Source organism: Erpetoichthys calabaricus, chromosome 15 (assembly GCF_900747795.2).
Source record: "Erpetoichthys calabaricus chromosome 15, fErpCal1.3, whole genome shotgun sequence".
NCBI classification, from domain to species: domain Eukaryota; kingdom Metazoa; phylum Chordata; class Cladistia; order Polypteriformes; family Polypteridae; genus Erpetoichthys; species Erpetoichthys calabaricus.
The window spans coordinates 93789463-93808888 of NC_041408.2; the positions used below are offsets into that span (position 1 = coordinate 93789463).

At 47.2% G+C, this 19426-nt stretch overlaps 1 protein-coding gene and 1 long non-coding RNA gene across 2 annotated transcripts in view; both read right to left on the reverse strand.

Moving 5' to 3' along the window:
• LOC127525969 (uncharacterized) overlaps positions 1–19426 on the reverse strand; it is a 569224-nt gene that overhangs the window by 87872 nt on the left and 461926 nt on the right. The gene's annotated exons all lie outside the window — the stretch shown is intronic.
• Positions 1–19426, reverse strand: part of pygb (phosphorylase, glycogen; brain) — a 53435-nt gene that overhangs the window by 27782 nt on the left and 6227 nt on the right. The window contains exons 2-6 of the mRNA XM_028820161.2: positions 13268–13369; positions 9203–9281; positions 5249–5352; positions 3403–3534; positions 3173–3284 (exon numbers count right to left, since the gene is read on the reverse strand). Of these exons, the coding sequence (XP_028675994.1) occupies positions 3173–3284; positions 3403–3534; positions 5249–5352; positions 9203–9281; positions 13268–13369 (529 nt within the window). The remainder of the gene's footprint in view (positions 1–3172; positions 3285–3402; positions 3535–5248; positions 5353–9202; positions 9282–13267; positions 13370–19426) is intronic.

The following is a 19426-nucleotide window of genomic DNA, read 5'->3' on the forward strand; positions in this document are numbered from 1 at the left end:
TAGACAGATAAATATATAAGGAGCTATAAGACAGTTATATAGGAAAGGCGCTATATAATATAGGCAGATAAATATATAAGGAGCTATAAGACAGTTATATAGGAAATGCGCTATATAATATAGACAGATCACAGGTGGTGCAGTGGTAGTGCTGCTGCTATGCAGTAAGGAGACTGTGGAAGGTTGTGGGTTCGCTTCCCGGTTCCTCCCTGTGTGGATAGCGCTTTGAGTACTGAGAAAAGCGCTATATAAATGTAATGAATTATTATTATTATTATTATTATTATAAATAGATAAGGGGCTATAAGACAGTTATATAGGAAAGGCGCTATATAATATAGACAGATAAATAGAGAAGCAGTTATATAGGAAAGGCGCTATATAATATAGACAGATAAATATATAAGGAGGTATAAGACAGTTATATAGGAAAGGCACTATATAATATAGACAGATAAATAGATAAGGAGCTATAAGACAGAACAGATGGACAGATATGAAAGGCGCTATATAATAGACAGATATACAGACAGATTGATATAAAAGGAACTACATAACAGACAGAAACATTGATATATAAGGCACTATATAATAGATATAGGAAAGGAGCTTTAAAATATATAGAAAAGGAGCTATATGCCAGAAACATAGAAAAGTCGGAGCATAGCAGACAGAAATATAGATATGAAAGGCACTATATAATAAATAGATATAGATTGAAAAACATCTACATGATAGATATATAGAAAGATAGTGCTATTTATTTATTACTTAAACATATAGAAATGGAACTGAGAGATATATAGAAAAGGCACTTCATAACAGACAGATAGCTATGAAAGGCACTATATAGACAGAAAAGGTGCTCGATGACATATAGATAGATGTACTGATCCCAGATGTGAAATTCACAAAAAGAGCCTTAAAAGCCTAGCATGAAACTGTAAAAAATTCACAATGGCATAAGTTCAAGATCCAGAGCCGTAGGTGCCATCTTGGCACTGCACATTTGTATTCCTAATGCCTGTTCATGTATCCCCTGCCCGTCCCTCTGAAGTGCCAGTACGTTGCTATTTCAAATGCCACCTCCTCCTCCTCCACACTGAGCGTATTGAACATGAGGCTGTTCCATTTCTGACCTCCCCCCCACACTTTATACTGCACTAAACTGTGTGCTGCTGTTCCGTATCTCAGCACCCTCCCACACCCCTTCTTCAGATTGCACTTAACTGTGTGTCTCCCTGTTGCTTTCCCACCAGTTTATTTCTTTTTTTTTTACTTTCATCTCGTGCCACTTCTTCATTTCTCAATGACCCGTTTCTACTTTAAACTGTCACTGTTTGGTGTCCCACTTCTTCCTCCCCCATGTTCCATGACCCCCCCCCCCCATTGAAATGCCCTCCTCTGTCCTGCAGTTCCTCCTCATAATCCTCCATCACCTCCCCCTTCTTGCTGAAAGGCCTGCGGACCCCGAGGTGTCACGTCACTGGCAGGCTGCCATCTGCAGACGGCACTTGAAATTCTGCTCAGAAGGCAGAGAGCTGCACTTCAAGCCTGAAGGGACAAACAGGACAGGCGCACGATCTCTTTAGGTCGGGGGGCTGGAATTTAATGATATTTATTTTTAACCCTTTCCAACAAGCTAAACAGAATTAATTATTCACATTAAAATTTGTTTGCGTATTCCACTAATGGCGTGTGACAGCCAGCAGCCTCTCCAGGTGGCATTTGCGTGTAATGCAGTAGCCAAGACTTAGAGGGGCAGGAGACCACTGCAGGGCCAGTGTGCTCATAAATTTACATAGGCCCACCTAACCTTCATGACGGTGGGATACAAGACCAGACTGGCGGACCAGGACATCCATCCATCCATCCATTTTCCAACCTGTTGAATCCGAACACAGGGTCACGGGGGTCTGCTGGAGCCAATCCCAGCCAACACAGGGCGCAAGGCAGGAACAAACCCCGGGCAGGGTGCCAGCCCACCGCAGGGCACAAACACACCAAGCACACACACTAAGGACAATTTAGGATCACCAATGCACCTAACCTGCATGTCTTTGGACTGTGGGAGGAAACTCACGCAGACACGGGGAGAACATGCAAACTCCACGCAGGGAGGACCCGGGAAACAAACACCCAGGCTACCCACTGCGCCACCGTGCCACCCCATAACCTACATGCAGTCTCTAAAATGATGGGAGGCAGGACAGACACCCACTGTGATAACTGGCTGGAGTCACGAAACCTTGAAAACGTGATATGGACAAAGTCCCATGGGAATTATTATGAGCTAGAAATCCCAGGAGATGCAAACGTAATGCCAATGAACACAAACAGAAAACAAAAGAAATAAAGAAAAAGGACCGAAACGCCACCCAACTGCCCGATTTTTTCGACAGTCTTCACTGCTCACCATTTCACACGAGAAGGTCTCCACCGAGGGACATTCAACATCGGCGACACCGCCGTATTTAACTCAACCCTGGGATGACCCGCAGTCACGAGAATCTCGACCAATCGGGACGCATGGCGCCCTGCAGTGCTGCTGAAACCAACAGACGAGAAATGGATGAGGTGACAACTCGACAGTAGATGTGTTAACCTCACGACTGTGTCAGTACAATCCAAAATAACCAAAAAATACAACAAAACGTGGGTCTCAAGGCTCCAGTGGGGCCCACAACCAAAGGACGCCTTTCTCCGCGGGCCGGAAAAACAAGTAAAGGCGTCAGAACTGCACAGGGAGAAGGGAACCGACGTATGGAAGTCCTGCCTGCAACAGCGGCCTGTCATGCCATCATTGCCAAAGCAGCGACACCCTCGTCAAAATACCAAACATAATATGAATTTAAAAAAACAACCGCATTTCTAAGAAAAAATGAACACCTTTATACTTTATAAAACGTAAAGAAATGATTTTGAATCTCAGAGGAAAGAAAAAAAAACGTATATCCCTATTAGAACATTTTTCAAGTTTGTCCAATCATAAGGTTTGAGAACCAGCACTACCGGCACAGCCCAGCTCACTTAGGAGTTCTTCATGATCACGTTTGAAGGACGCGTCGGAGGGGGTGGAGCTTCACAAGGAGGTCACTTCCTGTTGCTGTCCCAGGACCGCCCAGTCACCCCTACAGACCAGCAGTTTGAAAGTGGGTCACATGACACTTACACTCCTGAAGGTTGAAGTCGTTGGGGGCTTTGGCTGACCAGAGTCTCATGGTGTTCACCGTGTTGTTCTTGTAGCCCGGCACTGGAGTGTCATAAGGCATGGCGAGGACGATCTAAAGGTCGAGGAAGAACATGATGATGAGCTTAGTGAGGCAGGGCTTTGATGAAAGATTAAAACCAAACCTACACAAAGCACATCAAGGCCTTGGAGCCAATCCCTCAAGACATTACCTGAGTGTCTACCCACTTGGCACCACCTCCGCTTTGATCGACTCTTCCGTAGAAGTGGATGGGCAGCATGAACTCGGGTCGCGCTTTCTCCCAGGGGTTGCCATAGCGCAACCAATCATCAGCTTCCTCAATCTGAAAGAAAAGATTTGGGCATTTTTTACTTCTTGTGGGTAAAACATGAAGGACATCAGGGATCAGAAGCTCTTCACTGAGACGAGACGAGGCCTCCTTGACAGCACCATTTTGTACTCTGGACTATTAAATTGTGTAAATGGCTGACAGCTGCAGGTGGCATCCAATCCACCATCTTAAACTTGCCAAACTCACCCCTGGGAACAATAAAGCTTTACCCATCTAAATGAATGAATGAAATCAATAGAACTTCTCCAAAGCTGTCACCGTGACGGCCTGAGCCCACGGCTCTGGGCACAACCCTCAGTTCTGGGACATTGATAGTCACGACCAAGATGGACCAGGGTGAGCGAGCAGACAACAAAGACTTTTAAACAGAACAATAACAATGAGAATAAAAATGTCCTAAGTGTGCAAACAGTGCATTTAAATACGTCAAGAAATAATCCAAGAAATAAGTAAATCCATAAAATGCAGCAATAAAAACAAACAACGTCCTCTGGTGCAAATAAATAATTAAAGTCAATAAATAGATTCAAAACCCCAGGGGTAATCTTCATTCATTTCACCTTCAATACCACAACATCGAGATCTCACAGGCACACAGCCTGTGTAGTGTAGTGTAGTCGGCAGGATAGATAGATAGATAGATAGATAGATAGATAGATAGATAGATAGATAGATAGATAGATAGATAGATAGATAGATAGATAGATAGATAGATATGAAAGGCACTATATAAGAGATAGATGTTTTAGTGTAGTCGGCAGGATAGATAGATAGATATGAAAGGCACTATATAATAGACAGATATTTTAGTGTAGTCGGCAGGAAAGATAGATAGATATGAAAGGCACTATATAATAGATATTTTAGTGTAGTCGGCAGGATAGATAGATAGATAGATAGATAGATAGATAGATAGATAGATCGATAGATAGATAGATAGATAGATAGATAGATAGATAGATAGATAGATAGATAGATAGATAGATAGATGTCCCAAATGGGGTGGAGGGCGATTCTTTACCCAGCAGGGAGACCATAATTGAAGTTCAACATGGATGGAAGTTCAGCCCGACTGTCCCCTTTTGGACACAAAGAATAATAGATGGACTGAGGGGATGTACACTATCAAGTGTAATTCAGCCCCCATTACGAGAGGTGGTAGTATTCTTCTGGCTTGGCTGCAGTTTGGGCACCCGCAGGGTTGCCTGGGATGTGTAGTGTGGAAGGATGGCCCGGTCAGGGTCCTTTGGTGCAGCCATGGGGCGCTGTGGAGAGAGAAGCTCCTTGGTTTTTGCCACTTCTTTGTAGCCTGAAAGTGCTGCTGGTGGGCAATGCTATGGCACCAGAAGTACAGGAAAACAAGGTATGGTGGAAGGAGAGCGGGCAGTTGCTGCTATCGTATGGTAGAGTATTAGACTGAGTTTAAAGGCTGTGACAGTATCAATGTGGAGTCATGTCTAGCACTTGGGGCTTGGTGGCGCCTCTAGTGGTCACAACAGATAGACAGATATGAATGCACTACTGTATATGATAGACAGATAGGACTTTACTTGTAATGGCACTTTGGCCTAGTGCTGACCATTCATCTGCTGAACCTCCAGACTCCGTGACTTGCCAGCTGATGACCCCTCACCTGGTTGCCATCTTGGATAATTTGCAGGTGCAGCACTGAACGGTTAGCTGGAGTGTCAAATGCACAATTTACCTGCCAGCCTTCTGAGATCTTCTGGTTGAAAATCCCAAACTCGTACCGGATTCCGTATCCATAGGCCGCCAGACCCAAGGAGGCCATGGAATCCAAGAAACAAGCTGGAAAAAAAAAAAACAAGAAGAAAAGCGAGTGAGATGTGCAGGACGAGAGAAGAACGAGTTTATGAAATGCTGAGCTTCATCACAACAGAACAGGTGTGGCATCAGCCTGGTGTCTTCTGTCCTTTCAGTGTCACCCAGTTTTATTTCAGCAGGTAAATAAACAGCTCAGTATTACCCAAAGAAGACGAGTCCAGAGAGGAGCAGCCATCTGTGTGCCCGCTGTCAGCACATTTTAAGAGAGGACAAAAAATCCAAACCTAAAAATCTGCCATGTGCAGCACTCGAGTTTCTACCCCTAAAGCTGTGAGCTGGAAATGTCGGCCACGTCTGAAGAATAAACACACCGGTGGCACTGAACGTCTACAGCATGAGCCGATATGGCAATGCTGTCACTTACTGACAAATCACAGAGTCAGGCCTCACTCCGGCCGGGGGACTCGGTTTTTTTAACGGTGGCATTTAATGACAAATCACATTCAGGGGGTCAAAAAACATACAAACGAACTGAACATTCTCGTCACACTGCTTTATATATAAATAAATAAATAAATACTGTGTACATGCAAATATTCCGTGTTTTATATCCATTTACAGTACACATATAGAGAGAGACACACCCCTCCCTTTTGTCACACTTTGTGATGTCACAAGACCTCAGAATGACAGAAAGGACAACAGAACTTCAATTTTTGCAAAATATAATAAATAAATAAATAAAACCAGAACTATCCCCTTGGTGCACAGACCCTCTCCTCGGTACTCCGCCATTCCATCCTGGAGTCTTCATGGGTCTGGCGTGACACACACACACACACACACACCTGGATTGGAGGACTCTCTGCAGATCCCCCTCAGGCTCCGGCAGGTTGGTGGAGACCCTCAGTGGACGGCCCTGTTCAGGTCTCTCCAGAGATACTTGATGGGGTTCAAGTCCGACTAGGCCACTCAAGAAGGACATTCCCAGAGTTGTCCCGGAGCCACTCCTGGGTTGTCTTTTCTATGACCTGTTGGACCCTTCAGCCCCCATCGGAGGTCCAGCACACTCCGAGTAGGTCTTCTTTAAGGACATCTCCATGCTTTTTCTCTTTTCGCTAGTCCCCCCAGTTCCTGGTGCTGTCCCATCTTGCTTCACCCTTGGAATGGCAGTGCACAGGTGATGAGGGGTCCCTGCTTCGAACCAGACAGGACACTAATCTTGGTTTCATCAGACCCCAGAATTTTATTTCTAACAGTCTGGGATTTCTTTAAGTGCCTCTTTCTTGATCTTCAGGTGGGCTACCTAACATCTTTTACTGAGAAGACCCTTCTGTCTGGTGTCTCTGTCACAAGGATCAGATGGATGGACGTGTTCCAGTGATGGTTGTCCTTTGAGATGTTCCTCCCAGCTCCACACAGGCTCTCTTGAGCTCAGCCAGTACTGTCCATCAGGTTCTTGGCCACCTCTCTTACCAAAGCTCTTCTCCCTCAATTTCTCACTTTGGTGGGGAGGTCAGCTCCAGACAAGGTCACAGTTGTTAAAGACTTCATCCATTTAAGAGTTATGAAGGCAAATGGGCTCTTGGGGACCTTCGATGGTGCTCTGCACAGATCTCTTCCTTGACACAATCTCTAAGTTCCACAGGGAACTCCTGGACCTTCAGTCTTTCCTAACCATTCCAATCAACTGAATTGACTACAGGTGAACTCCCAACTCTTCATCATCATCATCATCAACTTCTTTTTATTACTCTTCTTGATTCCATGTAGAGGGAGGTTTCCTTTCGCTGGCCAAGAAGTCGAAAACCCATTGTTGCTGACCGAAGGTCCTCTGGGCTGATTGTTTCATTTCAAAATCATCTCGCAACTGAACGACTCCACTTTGTGGGGGTCCCCAGCTCTTCCTCTTCATCATCATTTAATTTCACTACTCGATTCACCTTTTCTCAAACTCTAAACAGGCTTTCATGTGTCGTCTGTCTGCTCTGCCATAAAGCTCAGATTTGTGGGGTGGTGGTGGTCCTCTTTCTGGACGTTTCTCTCATCTCCACACAGGCTCTCTGGTGACTTCTTGGTCACCTCTCTTGCTGAGGGCCCTTCTACCTTGATTGCTCAGTTGGCCCTTCTGCCTCTAGAGCTGTGGTTGATCCAAACTTCTACCACTCAAGAATGATGGAGACCACTGAGCCCTTGGGAGCCCCCAAATCTGAGCCTCAACACAATCCTCTCTCCAAGGGTCTGCCGGCAAATCCTTCAACCTCACGGCTTGTAGGACCCTCTGCTGACAGCCATGGGCCTTCACTAATTGGTCCAAGCAGTGGAACGGACCACAGGCGGTCTACGGACAGGTAGGGAAACATCTCAATGGTGATCACTGGAGCAGAGTGCACTGGAGTCACAGCAAAGGCTCTAAACACTTGTGTCAGTGGGATGTTTCAGCTTTTATATTTTTAGTAAAGTTGTAAAAATTTCTAAAATCTTTTTATTCACTTTGTCATTTTTGGAGTATTGAGGGTTTAATGAGAGAAAAAAAATGAATTTAAACAATTTTTGCACAAGGCTGAAGAAGTGAAGAGGTCTGAATACTTTCTGAAGGAACTTTATATATCCACCTTAACAAAAGAACACATGTATCTGTGTATCCATTTGGCTGTAATGTTTCATTCATTCCAACAGATGGTGCATCACAAATATCTGCAGTAATAAAAAGTGCAGCATTTGTCATTCCAACAGATGGCGCTTCATAAATATCCGTAGTAATAAAAAGTGCAGCCTTTGTCATTCCAACAAATGGCACATCACAAATATCTGCAGTAATAAAAAGTGCAGCATTTGTCATTCCAACAGATGGCGCATCACAAATATCTGCAGTAATAAAAAGTGCAGCATTTGTCATTCCAACAGATGGCGCATCACAAATATCTGCAGTAATAAAAAGTGCAGCATTTGTCATTCCAACAGATGGCGCATCACAAATATCTGCAGTAATAAAAAGTGCAGCATGTCATTCCAACAGATGACGCATCACAAATATCAAGTGCAGCGTTTGTCATTCCAACAGATGGTGCTTCATAAATATCCGTAGTAATAAAAAGTGCAGCATTTGTCATTCCAACAGATGGTGCATCACAAATATCTGTAGTAATAAAAAGTGCAGCATTTGTCATTCCAACAGATGGCGCTTCATAAATATCTGTAGTAATAAAAAGTGCAGCATTTGTCATTCCAACAGATGGCGCATCATAAATATCTGTAGTAATAAAAAGTGCAGCATTTGTCATTCCAACAGATGGCGCATCATAAATATCTGTAGTAATAAAAAGTGCAGCATTTGTCATTCCAACAGATGGCGCATCATAAATATCTGTAGTAATAAAAAGTGCAGCATTTGTCATTCCAACAGATGGTGCATCACAAATATTTGTGCTCCAATCGGCAGGGTGGGAGGCACCTAAGCCAAAGTAAAAGCTCTGAATCCTTGTGTTGGTGGAATATTTCTTTTAAATCTTCTGTTTTTGTTTTGTCATTCTGGGGTGTTGAATGTTGCTTGATGAGGAGGAAAGACAAATGTAAATGATTATACAATAAGGCTGCTTAATGTGTAGAAAGTGAAGGGGGCTGCAGACGTTCTAAAGGCGCTATATATATGAAGGACCACGCTAGGTGGGCACATCTTATTTCATTGCTCTCAGGTGCCGGTTCAGGAATGGCACGGTGATGAATTGTGGCGACCGTCGACACATCTCAAATTTTTCTTCCCCAACACAAAGTTGAAAATTTGCCACCGGAGAGCAGTGTCACCCCAAACGAGGGGCACGCCTCTGTGTGTGTGTGTGTGTGTGTGTGGGTGAGGTCACTAACCAACTCCTACCTGCTAGACGCCCCAGTCCCCCGTTGCCCAGTCCAGCATCCTCCTCGATCTCCTGCAGCTCCTCCAGGTCCAGTCCAAGCTAACAGAAAAATACAAAAAAAGAAAAAAAAGTGAAAAAGAAAAAGGTGAAGGCGTCCCACACGGCGCTGAGGAGTAACGAGGTCTGCACACGGGGACCCCAACTGCTCACTGCCAGTGGGTCACTTTCAGGATCCCAAACAATAGCATTAAGAGGGCTGATGGAATGTGAGGTTATGTAGCACCATAATGTTAGAGTTGGGATCTTTGTATCCCCCCTAACCCCCCTCCCAAGCCCCCCTATACCCCCCCCCCCCCCACACGAAGTTATTTCTGCAGGTTTTCTTGCTCCCTGTTAGGGTTTCCAAAAGGGCAGAACTCATTTTGACTCTTTAAATATTTTCATGTTCGTCCTTCAAGACGTAGGAATGCACGTTTTTACTGATAAGACCTTCTTTTTCACTTTATGATTTTAGAGTAGCAGACCCCCCCATTTTCCGCCCGACCGTTTTACTGCAAAACGAGCTTTAAACCTGAAGAGGCGAGGCTCAGCAGGAAGAGTAAAGGCATCACACAGCCAATCAGATTGCTCCCCTTCCTTACCACACAAGTGGAGCAAATCACAAATGATGTGCTCTGATGTCACTTCCGCCCACAAGCCCCGCCCCTTCTGGCCTAGCTGCAAACCATCTTCAATGGAGGACGGCCCCCCTTTCTCTGGCCAAGAAGTTGACTGGAGGTCCTTGGGGGCCAATTCTTTAATTTCAAAATTATGGGGGGGGGGGGGGATCCCCAACTCTTCATCTTCGTTATGTTTTTATTGCACTTATTGATTCTCGTTTTTGCAAACTTTAAATGGGCTTTCATGTGTCATTTGGCCTTTCTGCCATAAAGCTCAGATTAGTGGTGGTGGTGGTCCTTCTAGAAGTTTCTCTCATCTCCACACAGGCTCTCTGGTGCTCAGCACAAATGACCATTGGGTTCTTGATCATCTTGCCAAGGCCCTTCTGCCTTCTGATTGCTCAGTCTGGCTGGACGACCCGCTCTAGGAAGACTTGTGGTTGACCTAAACTTCTACCATTTAAGACTTGCGGAGCCCCCTGTGCTCTTGGGAGCTCTCAATGCTTCAGATTGCCCAGATAGCCTTCCCCAAATCTGATCCTTGACACAATGCGGCCTCTGGGCTCTGTCGGCAAATCCTTCAACTTCATGGCTTGTAGGAACCCCTATAGACAGCTGTGGGCCTTTACTAATCAGTCCGAACAATGGAACGGACCACAAGTGGACTCCAGACATGGGACGTCTTAATGGTGATCACTGGAGCAGATCACACCTGAGCCAAAGCAAAGGCTCTGAACACTTGTGGCAGTGGAATGTTTCAGCTTCTATATTTTAAATAAATTTATAAAAATTTCTAAAATCTTTTTTTTTCATTTTGTCATTTTTGGAGTATTGAGGGTTCAATGAGATAAAAAAAATGAATCTAAACAATTTTTGCACAAGACTGAAGAAGTCTGAAAACTTTCTGAAGGCACTTTATATATCCACCTTAACAAAAGGACATGGTGTCTGTGTATCTGCGTGTTCATTTGGTTGCTGTGTCATAGCCATTCCAACAGATGGTGCATCACAAACATTTGGAGTCTGGTATCTCTGTGGGCTGCAGCCTTCACCCAGGAGCTTCAAGTAGGTGGAGGTAACTTACACGACAGTACTTGGCATTATTGAAGTCAGACAACCCTCCCACAACCCAGTGGGAATGTAATTGGGGAGAGCTCTGGTGGTCTGCAGATAGACTCTATTGGGGTCCATTGGAGACATCTCCACCTACCTGGGCCACCCATTGGAGTCAATTTCACCTACTTGAAGCTCCAGGGTGGGGGCTCCAGGCTGTGGCCAGATATACTTAAAAAGGTGGAGTCCTAAAATGCATTGCATTTTCCATTCCAACAGATGGTGCATCACAAACATTTGGAGTCCTAAAATGCATTGCATTTTCCATTCCAACAGATGGCGCATCACAAACATTTGGAGTCCTAAAATGCATTGCATTTGCCATTCCAACAGATGGCGCATCACAAACATTTGGAGTCCTAAAATGCATTGCATTTTCCATTCCAACAGATGGAGCATCAGAAACATTTGAAGTCCTAAAATGCATTGCATTTTCCATTCCAACAGATGGCGCATCACAAACATTTGGAGTCCTAAAATGCATTGCATTTTCCATTCCAACAGATGGCGCATCACAAACATTTGGAGTCCTAAAATGCATTGCATTTTCCATTCCAACAGATGGCGCATCACAAACATTTGGAGTCCTAAAATGCATTGCATTTTCCATTCCAACAGATGGCGCATCAGAAACATTTGAAGTCCTAAAATGCATTGCATTTTCCATTCCAACAGATGGCGCATCACAAACATTTGGAGTCCTAAAATGCATTGCATTTTCCATTCCAATAGATGGCGCATCACAAACATTTGGAGTCCTAAAATGCATTGCATTTGCCATTCCAACAGATGGCGCATCAGAAACATTTGAAGTCCTAAAATGCATTGCATTTGTCATTTCAACTGATGGTGCGTCAAAAATCTGAATTTTACTTTTCCAAAACTCCTATCAAATTCAGTAGGAGAAAGTTGGACTGTCCTGTCCGAGTGAGAGGTGAGTTACTGCCAAGTCAAGTGGAGGAGTTTAAGTATCTTGGGATGGAGAGTGCCGTAGATGTATTAGGATGTTGAGTGCACTTATGCGGTTGCTGTACCAATCTGAAGAGGAGAAGAAGGAGCTGAGCCAGAAGGCAAAGCTCTTGATTTACCTGCCCATCTACATCCCTACCCGGGCCTTACCTATGGTCATGAGTTTTGGGCAGTGATCGAGAAGATGAGATCATGGGTTCGACTGGCCGAAATGAGCATTCTCCGCAGTGTGGCTGGGCTGTCCCTCAGAGACATGGTGACAAATACAGATATCCGGGTGGAGTGGAGCCACTGACCCACCGCATGAGGTGGTTCGGGTGTCCGTTACTGATGCCTCCTGGACACCTCCCTATGGTGGTTTAATGGGCACGGGAGGAAGACTCAGGGATGATTGGGAGCATGAGTTGGCAAGCCTGGCTGGGGAAAGTGACATGTGGGCCTCACTGTTGGCCACGTGACATTGTCTTGAATAAGCAGAAGAAAACAAAAGAAATGAACACCAAATAGCAGATCATTTAGATGCATGCATTCCATTTGTCATTCCAACAGGTGGCACATCTCAAACATTTCTAGGAATGAATTTTATTACTACAAGTGTTTCTGATGCACCATCTGATGGAATGACAAATGCAAAGCATTTTATGACAGCATGCCTTACTAAATACATTCCAACAGATGGTGCACGGCAAGTGTTAATGCTGAATATGTCGAGGAGTACGTTGATGATTTAGATTTCAAGCCATCTGAGGCAGGTAGCTCATACAGTACTTGATGTATCAGTTCCCCTCTTGCCTGTTTGAACCCCATGTGACTTGCCATCGAGGTCTTCTTTTTGCTTCACAACAATGTCGAGTAGCGGGAGGATGAAAAATAAAACCTCTTTACATTCACAGCATTGTCAGCTCTTTCCATGTGACAAAAAAAGAAAGGAAACAACACGAGTGGCCCCCCAGGGGACGGCTCTGACGCTCTTGTGTGGGAGGCGGTCGGCATCTGAGCAGACCTCCGCTGACTTTGGCTTTCATGGGAACGGAGGGGGGCCATGAGAAAAGGCGGTCAGACCCCGCCAGCTCGCGTCCACTTGAAATCTTCAGAGAGCGGGCCGCGTTGCTGACCCCGCAGGACGTGCGGAGCTCCAGTGCAGTCCGGAGGAGACATCAGCTGCTCTGGGGGGAGACGGGGGGGTGGAGGCGAACCTCCGCTTTGTAAAATCAGGAGCAGCCGAAGCCTGACGAGGTCAGATCCACCATCAGAGGGCCATCACCGTCTCCGCGGACCCTCAGGCATGAAGTCGGATTGGTTCAGGTCGGGGACCACAAGGCCAAGGGAGCGGCGGCGACGTACCTGATAGATGGCTTCATCGCAGGCGCTCTGCAGCCCCAGGTTGATCATCGTGTTCTGCAGGGTCCGTCCCATGTAGAACTCCAGCGAGAGGTAGTGAATGCGCTGCAAGGAAAATAAAGACCGTGAATTTGGGAGGCGCTTAGTCGATCAACACCAGCGTAGTAAGGCTGCTGCATGTGAAATATCTTTATTTTATGGGAGGCACTGCCACCCAGATTTGCTTTTCATTTCAATTCTCGTGTAACCTGCAAAAAATCGGTGACTTCCCAGGTCATGTTTTTTGTACATCATAATACATCAGGATGCTCCAAACATCCGAGGAAGACCGCCCCCCGCCGCACCCCCTACACTCTCTGTTCTAATGTCAGAGAACCTGCTGGGTAAAAACTTCACTCGGTTTAGAAACGAGACTTCACACGAGAGTGGCGACCCTTCGGGCACAGCTGGGACCAATCGTGATGCCGACTAAATCAGATACTCCGTCCGTTTCCCCGAGTCTTTCACGGGCCACAAGTCAAAACGGTTGAAACTCACTGACCTACAAAGACTACCCAGCCCATCTATTATGGGTGATGAAAGTTGCAGGCCTCACCCCAAAAAGAACGGGGGCACGGCGTCAACGAGGAAACCGGCTGAACAGATCGCACCGGAGCATGAATACCAATCAGACAGTTTGCCCTTTAAGAACTATGGGGGCTGCCCAGCTGCACTACCCCCAACCCCCCCCCCCCCACTTTTTAATTATAAACTCGCTCACGCTACTACCGTTAAGGACCCCCGATGCGCTTTGGTGGTTTGGCAACGGCTTGTTGTGCCAACTGTCTGTGTTGAGCACCTCTTATGTATTCCTGTTCCCTCAACAGGCGGAGTGGTGGCTCTGAGGCTAGAGATCTGCACTGGCAATCGGAAGGTTGCCGGTTCGAATCCCATCAATGCCATTAGGGACTCTGCTCTGTTGGGCCCTTAAGCAAGGCCCTTAACCTGCAATTGCTGAGCGCTTTGAGTAGTGAGAAAAGCGCTATATAAATGCAAAAAATTATTATTATAATTATTCCCTGATGGGGGTTTTCTTTGTGTACCAGCAGGCACTGAATTTTATTCCACTCACCTGGCATACAACTGAGGTGCCACACACTAGCAGAATAAATAAAAAAATAAAAGTTGTATCCTCGTGTCGTCCTTTGGCCTGCCTGCCAGCACTGCTGAGTGTTGTACGATGGCGTGGCTTTATTCTTCTTTGCCTCATAAAGTGCCCTGTGTTGGCGCTCACTTTGAAAGACGCTTTATAAAATAAGAACTGATGGACAGGTCACCTGATTTAGCTTCTTTGTTTTCTAAAGCCCTTTGCAGTGACACTTATGTATATAGCGCCTTTCTTCACTTTGGTGCCACGTGACCACACCCGGGCACCTTGACATCCGTTAAATATTGACATGTTAAACATGCCCTCTGCTCTCGCCGTGTTGTCTGTAGCAACAGGACGCGTCGCCCAGTTGTGATGTGTCAATAAGCTCAGCGACCTTCACTTGACGCTCCCCCCCAAACGCTCAGGAGGACTTTGGGGTGACAGACAGCCCGTCTTGGAGACTCCTCCCCCTGCAGCAATTGACCAATCAGGCCTCAACTTTATGGAGCAGCAGGCCGTCACTCACTCTCAGCCTCCACTTCTAGTGATGCCAAGTCACGCTGCCAATTTGGGTCTCCGGTGACAGCTGAACCCCCAAACTCTGTTACCCTTTGTCTCCAAAATGGCAGTGGCTGTCCCTTTCCTTGTCCCGGTTTATAGTTCTGGCCAAGAAAACACGGCTAACCTCACGTTTTTATGGAGAACTACAGTAAGGACAGTTCTGAGCCAGTAGGCGTCAATGGGGACCAAAGCTGAACAGCAGCAAACAACATGACAAAAAAAAATTAAAAATCCCAAATTACACCAAATCCACCAGTCAGGTGTCCCGTCGTGTGATGGAAACGAGTATTTTGGCTAAAATATTGGTAAATAAATCACTTCTGGAAAATTTGCACAACTGGAGTGCATTAAAACGGAGCTGAGCTTCGAAATTGAAGAAGGGCCCGTCTGCCTCGTGAAATCACAGCAGTGAACCGACGTCCCGTTCGTTGAAGCGTCTCAGAGGAGCTCAAACACGAGGCGGATTTTCCACCTGGTGATGTTGGTCTTCACTTTGTGTCCCCCCCCCTTTTTTAACTGTGACTCTCGTCCCTCAGACCAACTCCATGCCATCTCGATACGACGTGAGGAGCCGTGGTCACCAATGAAGGACTCCTGACCAATGAGTGAGTGCAGGGGGGCGGTTCTTCAGTTCAATTATTTTTTTTCCCCCCAGAAGTTGCTTTATTTACTTGACCAGCTGTGCCACCCACCTAAGACGGGCTCTGGAACTCAAAACGCGTGCACAGGAACCACCCGACTTGGGAGTCTCGACTCATTTGACTCACCGACGATTCGTTTCCGAGCTGCGCGGTTCTCAGTCACTTGTGATTCTGTAACGTGACGTCTTGTTTGAATTACGGACCTTAGACGTGTCGTCGGGTCCAGTGTACAGAAACTGGGCAACGGCAGATGAATTATGGCGTTAAATAACGTGAAGAATTATCCACAGCTAAAAAAAATATGAAGGGAACTCGCCATCATGACAGTCGAACATCAAGCTTCAGAGATGTCAATGTGTCCAGTTAGGCAGAAGAAGCGATTGAGACTGAACGTCACCTGCTTTGGTGCAAATGACAGTGACAACAGGTGACTCCTGGTAACACAAGCCCATTCAGGACACACAGGTAGTCCAACCCCTCCTGGACCTGCCGTCACAAGAAGGTCTCCAGACCATGGAGGAGATACCAGGAGACGGGCCGTTACACGAGGAGAGCTGGGGGACCGCGAGGCAGTCAATGGCATCGATCCATTCGTCATCCAGGAACTGCCTACACACTCGGGTCCCGTGAGGCCAGGGGGGATGCCAGGGCTTACTATGCCAACAGAAGGTCTGACAATGGCTCTGAGGATTTCATCAGTCGGGGTACCGTTGCCTAGCACCACCCTCCGAGGATATGCCCTCCTCAGACCATCACTGACCCACCGCCAGACTGGTCACACTGGAAGATGTTGCAGACGTCTGTCACATGTGCTCACCTGCCCTCATCTGTGACGTGAACGGGGCACCAATGGCAGAGCTGCCAGTTGTGTATTCTCTGGTGAACGCCAGTTGAGCTGCACAGTGATGGGCTGTGAGCACAGGTCCCACTAGAGGGCGCTGGGCCCTCATACCACCTTCATGATGTCTGCTTGTGACAGTTTGGTCAGAAACCTGCACACCAGTAGCCAGCTGGAGGTCACTTTCTTGGGGGTCTGGCAGCACTCCTCCTGTTCCTCCTCACACAAAGGAGCAGATCCCAGTCCTGCTGTCGAGTCGATGCCCTTCTACTGCCCTGTCCAGCTCTCCTTGTGTGGTGGCCCATCTCCTGGCAGCTCCTCCATGCCCTTGAGACTGTGCTGGGAGATACAGCATGTGCCACCCTGGAGGAGCTGGACTATATGTGCAAACTGAATGGGCTGCAGGTGACACCTTGGGCTACCAGGAGTGACGAGGACAGCAGCAAAACGCCAAACGAGAGAGAAATCAGTCAGGAAGGATGAGGAGAGAGCAGCTGTCTGTGGACACCATTTCCTTTTTGGGGGTCTCTTGGGCATATCCTTGGAGGATAACGGTACCACGACTGATGAAATCCTCAGAGCGTGTGTAGTGGGACCTGGCATCCCCCCTGGTGCAGGACAATGCCCGGCCTCACGGGGCCTGAGTGTGTAGGCAGTTCCTGGATGACAAATAGAGTGACGCCATTGACTGGTCCGCATGACCCACAAGTCTCCTTGTGTAATGGCCCATCTCCTGGTATCTCCTCCATGCCTTAGAGTTACCTTCTTGTGACGGCAGGTCCAGGAGGGGCTGGACTACCTGTGTGTCGGCTGCAGGTGACACCTCGGGCTACCAGGAGTGACGAGGACAGCAGCAAAACAAGAGAAGAATCCGTCAGGGAGGAGAAGGAGAGCAGTTGTCTGTGGCCACCATCCCCTTTTTGGGGGCATCGTGTCTTGCTGTGTCCTCTCCTGGTCACCTGTTGTCACTGTCATTTGCACCAAAGCACCAGTCGCTTGTTTTGCCTAACTGGACACACGGATATCCCTGAAGCTTCGCTGACTTGGTGTTTGGCTGCCAGGATTACGAGTTCCCTTCATTTTTTTGAGCAGCGTATATTTAGATACAACTCATCAGATATTTCTAGATAATGAACTACATACTTATAGAAATTAATATTAAAATAAACCTTGTGAAGTCCAGGGGCGCGCCTGCTGCCCCAACCCGACACCAACAGACGACGCCAGCAGCTGTAAAGGCGCTCAGATCTCGAGTAATCACCAAGGACTGATACCCATAATCCCAAGCAGAGTAACTGCGCCCCTTTTCTCTGCAGCCTTGCACTTTCTTCTTGTCCGGGTACGAGCCTCACCAGCCTTCTCCTCCGACTCTGGCTCCGCGTGCCACACCCAGAAGTGCCCCAGGTGTTCCACGATCTCAAGCTGCACTTCCGGGTGTGGCGGCAGCCCTACGGGGGGGGGGGGGGGGTTCAGCCGTTTTCAATGCACCCCAGCAGGGTGGAGCTTCCCTGCTGTAAACCCGTGGCACTGTATTATGCCAGGGGGGCTGCCCTCTGTCGTCCCGGGGGCAGGTACTGTCCCATGCAAGCAACTTCCCCCGGTCCTTCTGTTATAGAGGCGTCCCAGCCGGGCAAGAATCCTGGCTGCCCGTTACAATATATATATATATAAATTAACAGGCAAGAGTGTTAATTCTGTATTTACGTACACACAAATATGAAACTAATGTGCGAATTATTAAAAAATATATTTGTGATGCACTTAAAGAGGACCACCCGGAAGTACAGCTTAACTGACCCCTAAAAATGAATCACGGGTAATGCCCATCACTAGCACAAGGCAGGAACGATGCCTGGCCAGGGCGCCAGTCCACCGTAGGGCCACACAGCCACCACCACCACCACCATTAGGGCCAATTAAGGGGTGCCAATCTGCCAAACCTGCCTGGATTCAGAATGTGGGAGGAAACCCCCAAAGACACGGGGAGAACATGCAAACACCACACAGGGAGATGCCAACCTCGGTCTCCATGTCGTGAGACAGCGGTGCCATCAGTGCTGCCCAAGTGTGCTGTGGTAACAAATATTAATTGCTGTGGGGGGCCCCCAGAGTTCATTTTAATCAAATTTCATGTCATTTTAGGAAATATGGAGGTCAGTTTCGAGTCTTTGGAAAGCTAACTTGAAGGCGTTGGTGGTCCGGTTCTCAGATTGCAAAGACGACGCCGTCTGGGCAAAGAAAATGTCCACCCAACCACCAGGGCAAACATCCCAGCCCAGGCCTGTGAGTTTTCTTCATAAAGTGCCAGACACCTGCCACTCCTCAGCTGGGTGCTGCCAACCCTTCACTACTGCCACCTACTGGGCAGGTAAATCACTTTGGAGTCCTGGGGCTTGGAATTTTCATTTTCAAGTCATTTGACTTTCACTAATCCTGGATTAGCACATTCACGGCTCTGCCTAAGCGCAATTGAATGAGAAACTCCTCGCCGCCACGTTCGGCGCGTTGGGGTGAGCACCCACTGCTTGCCAGCTCTCACCCACACAGAGCTGCCCCTGTGACTAAAGACAAAGCCAAACACATCTGGGGTTAAAGAGTCACAGGGGGAAGATAAAACGAGTGGCCGGGCCTGTCAAACGACACACCGACTGGCAGTCCCGGGTAGCGCAAGGTCGAGTGCCTATGACTCATGAAGGTCACACGATGAAGACTACGACTGAAAACCGCTGGAAAATGTCAGGTCATGTGACACGCTGGGCAGGCGGGCTGGCCTCAGTGCATCCGTTTGGCCTGCGATGGCCTGGCACCGTGTCCTGGGGTTTTTCCTGCCTTGTGCCCAAGGATTGCTGGGATTGGCTCCAGCTGTGCTGCGACTCTGATCAAGTGGGTTAGGAAGACAGGCGGACAACAAGAGTCCCAAATAAAATAGCAACACGAGGAAGAAAAGGAAGAAGTAAAAGCAGAAGCGCCACTGTGAAATCGCTCGGTCCAAA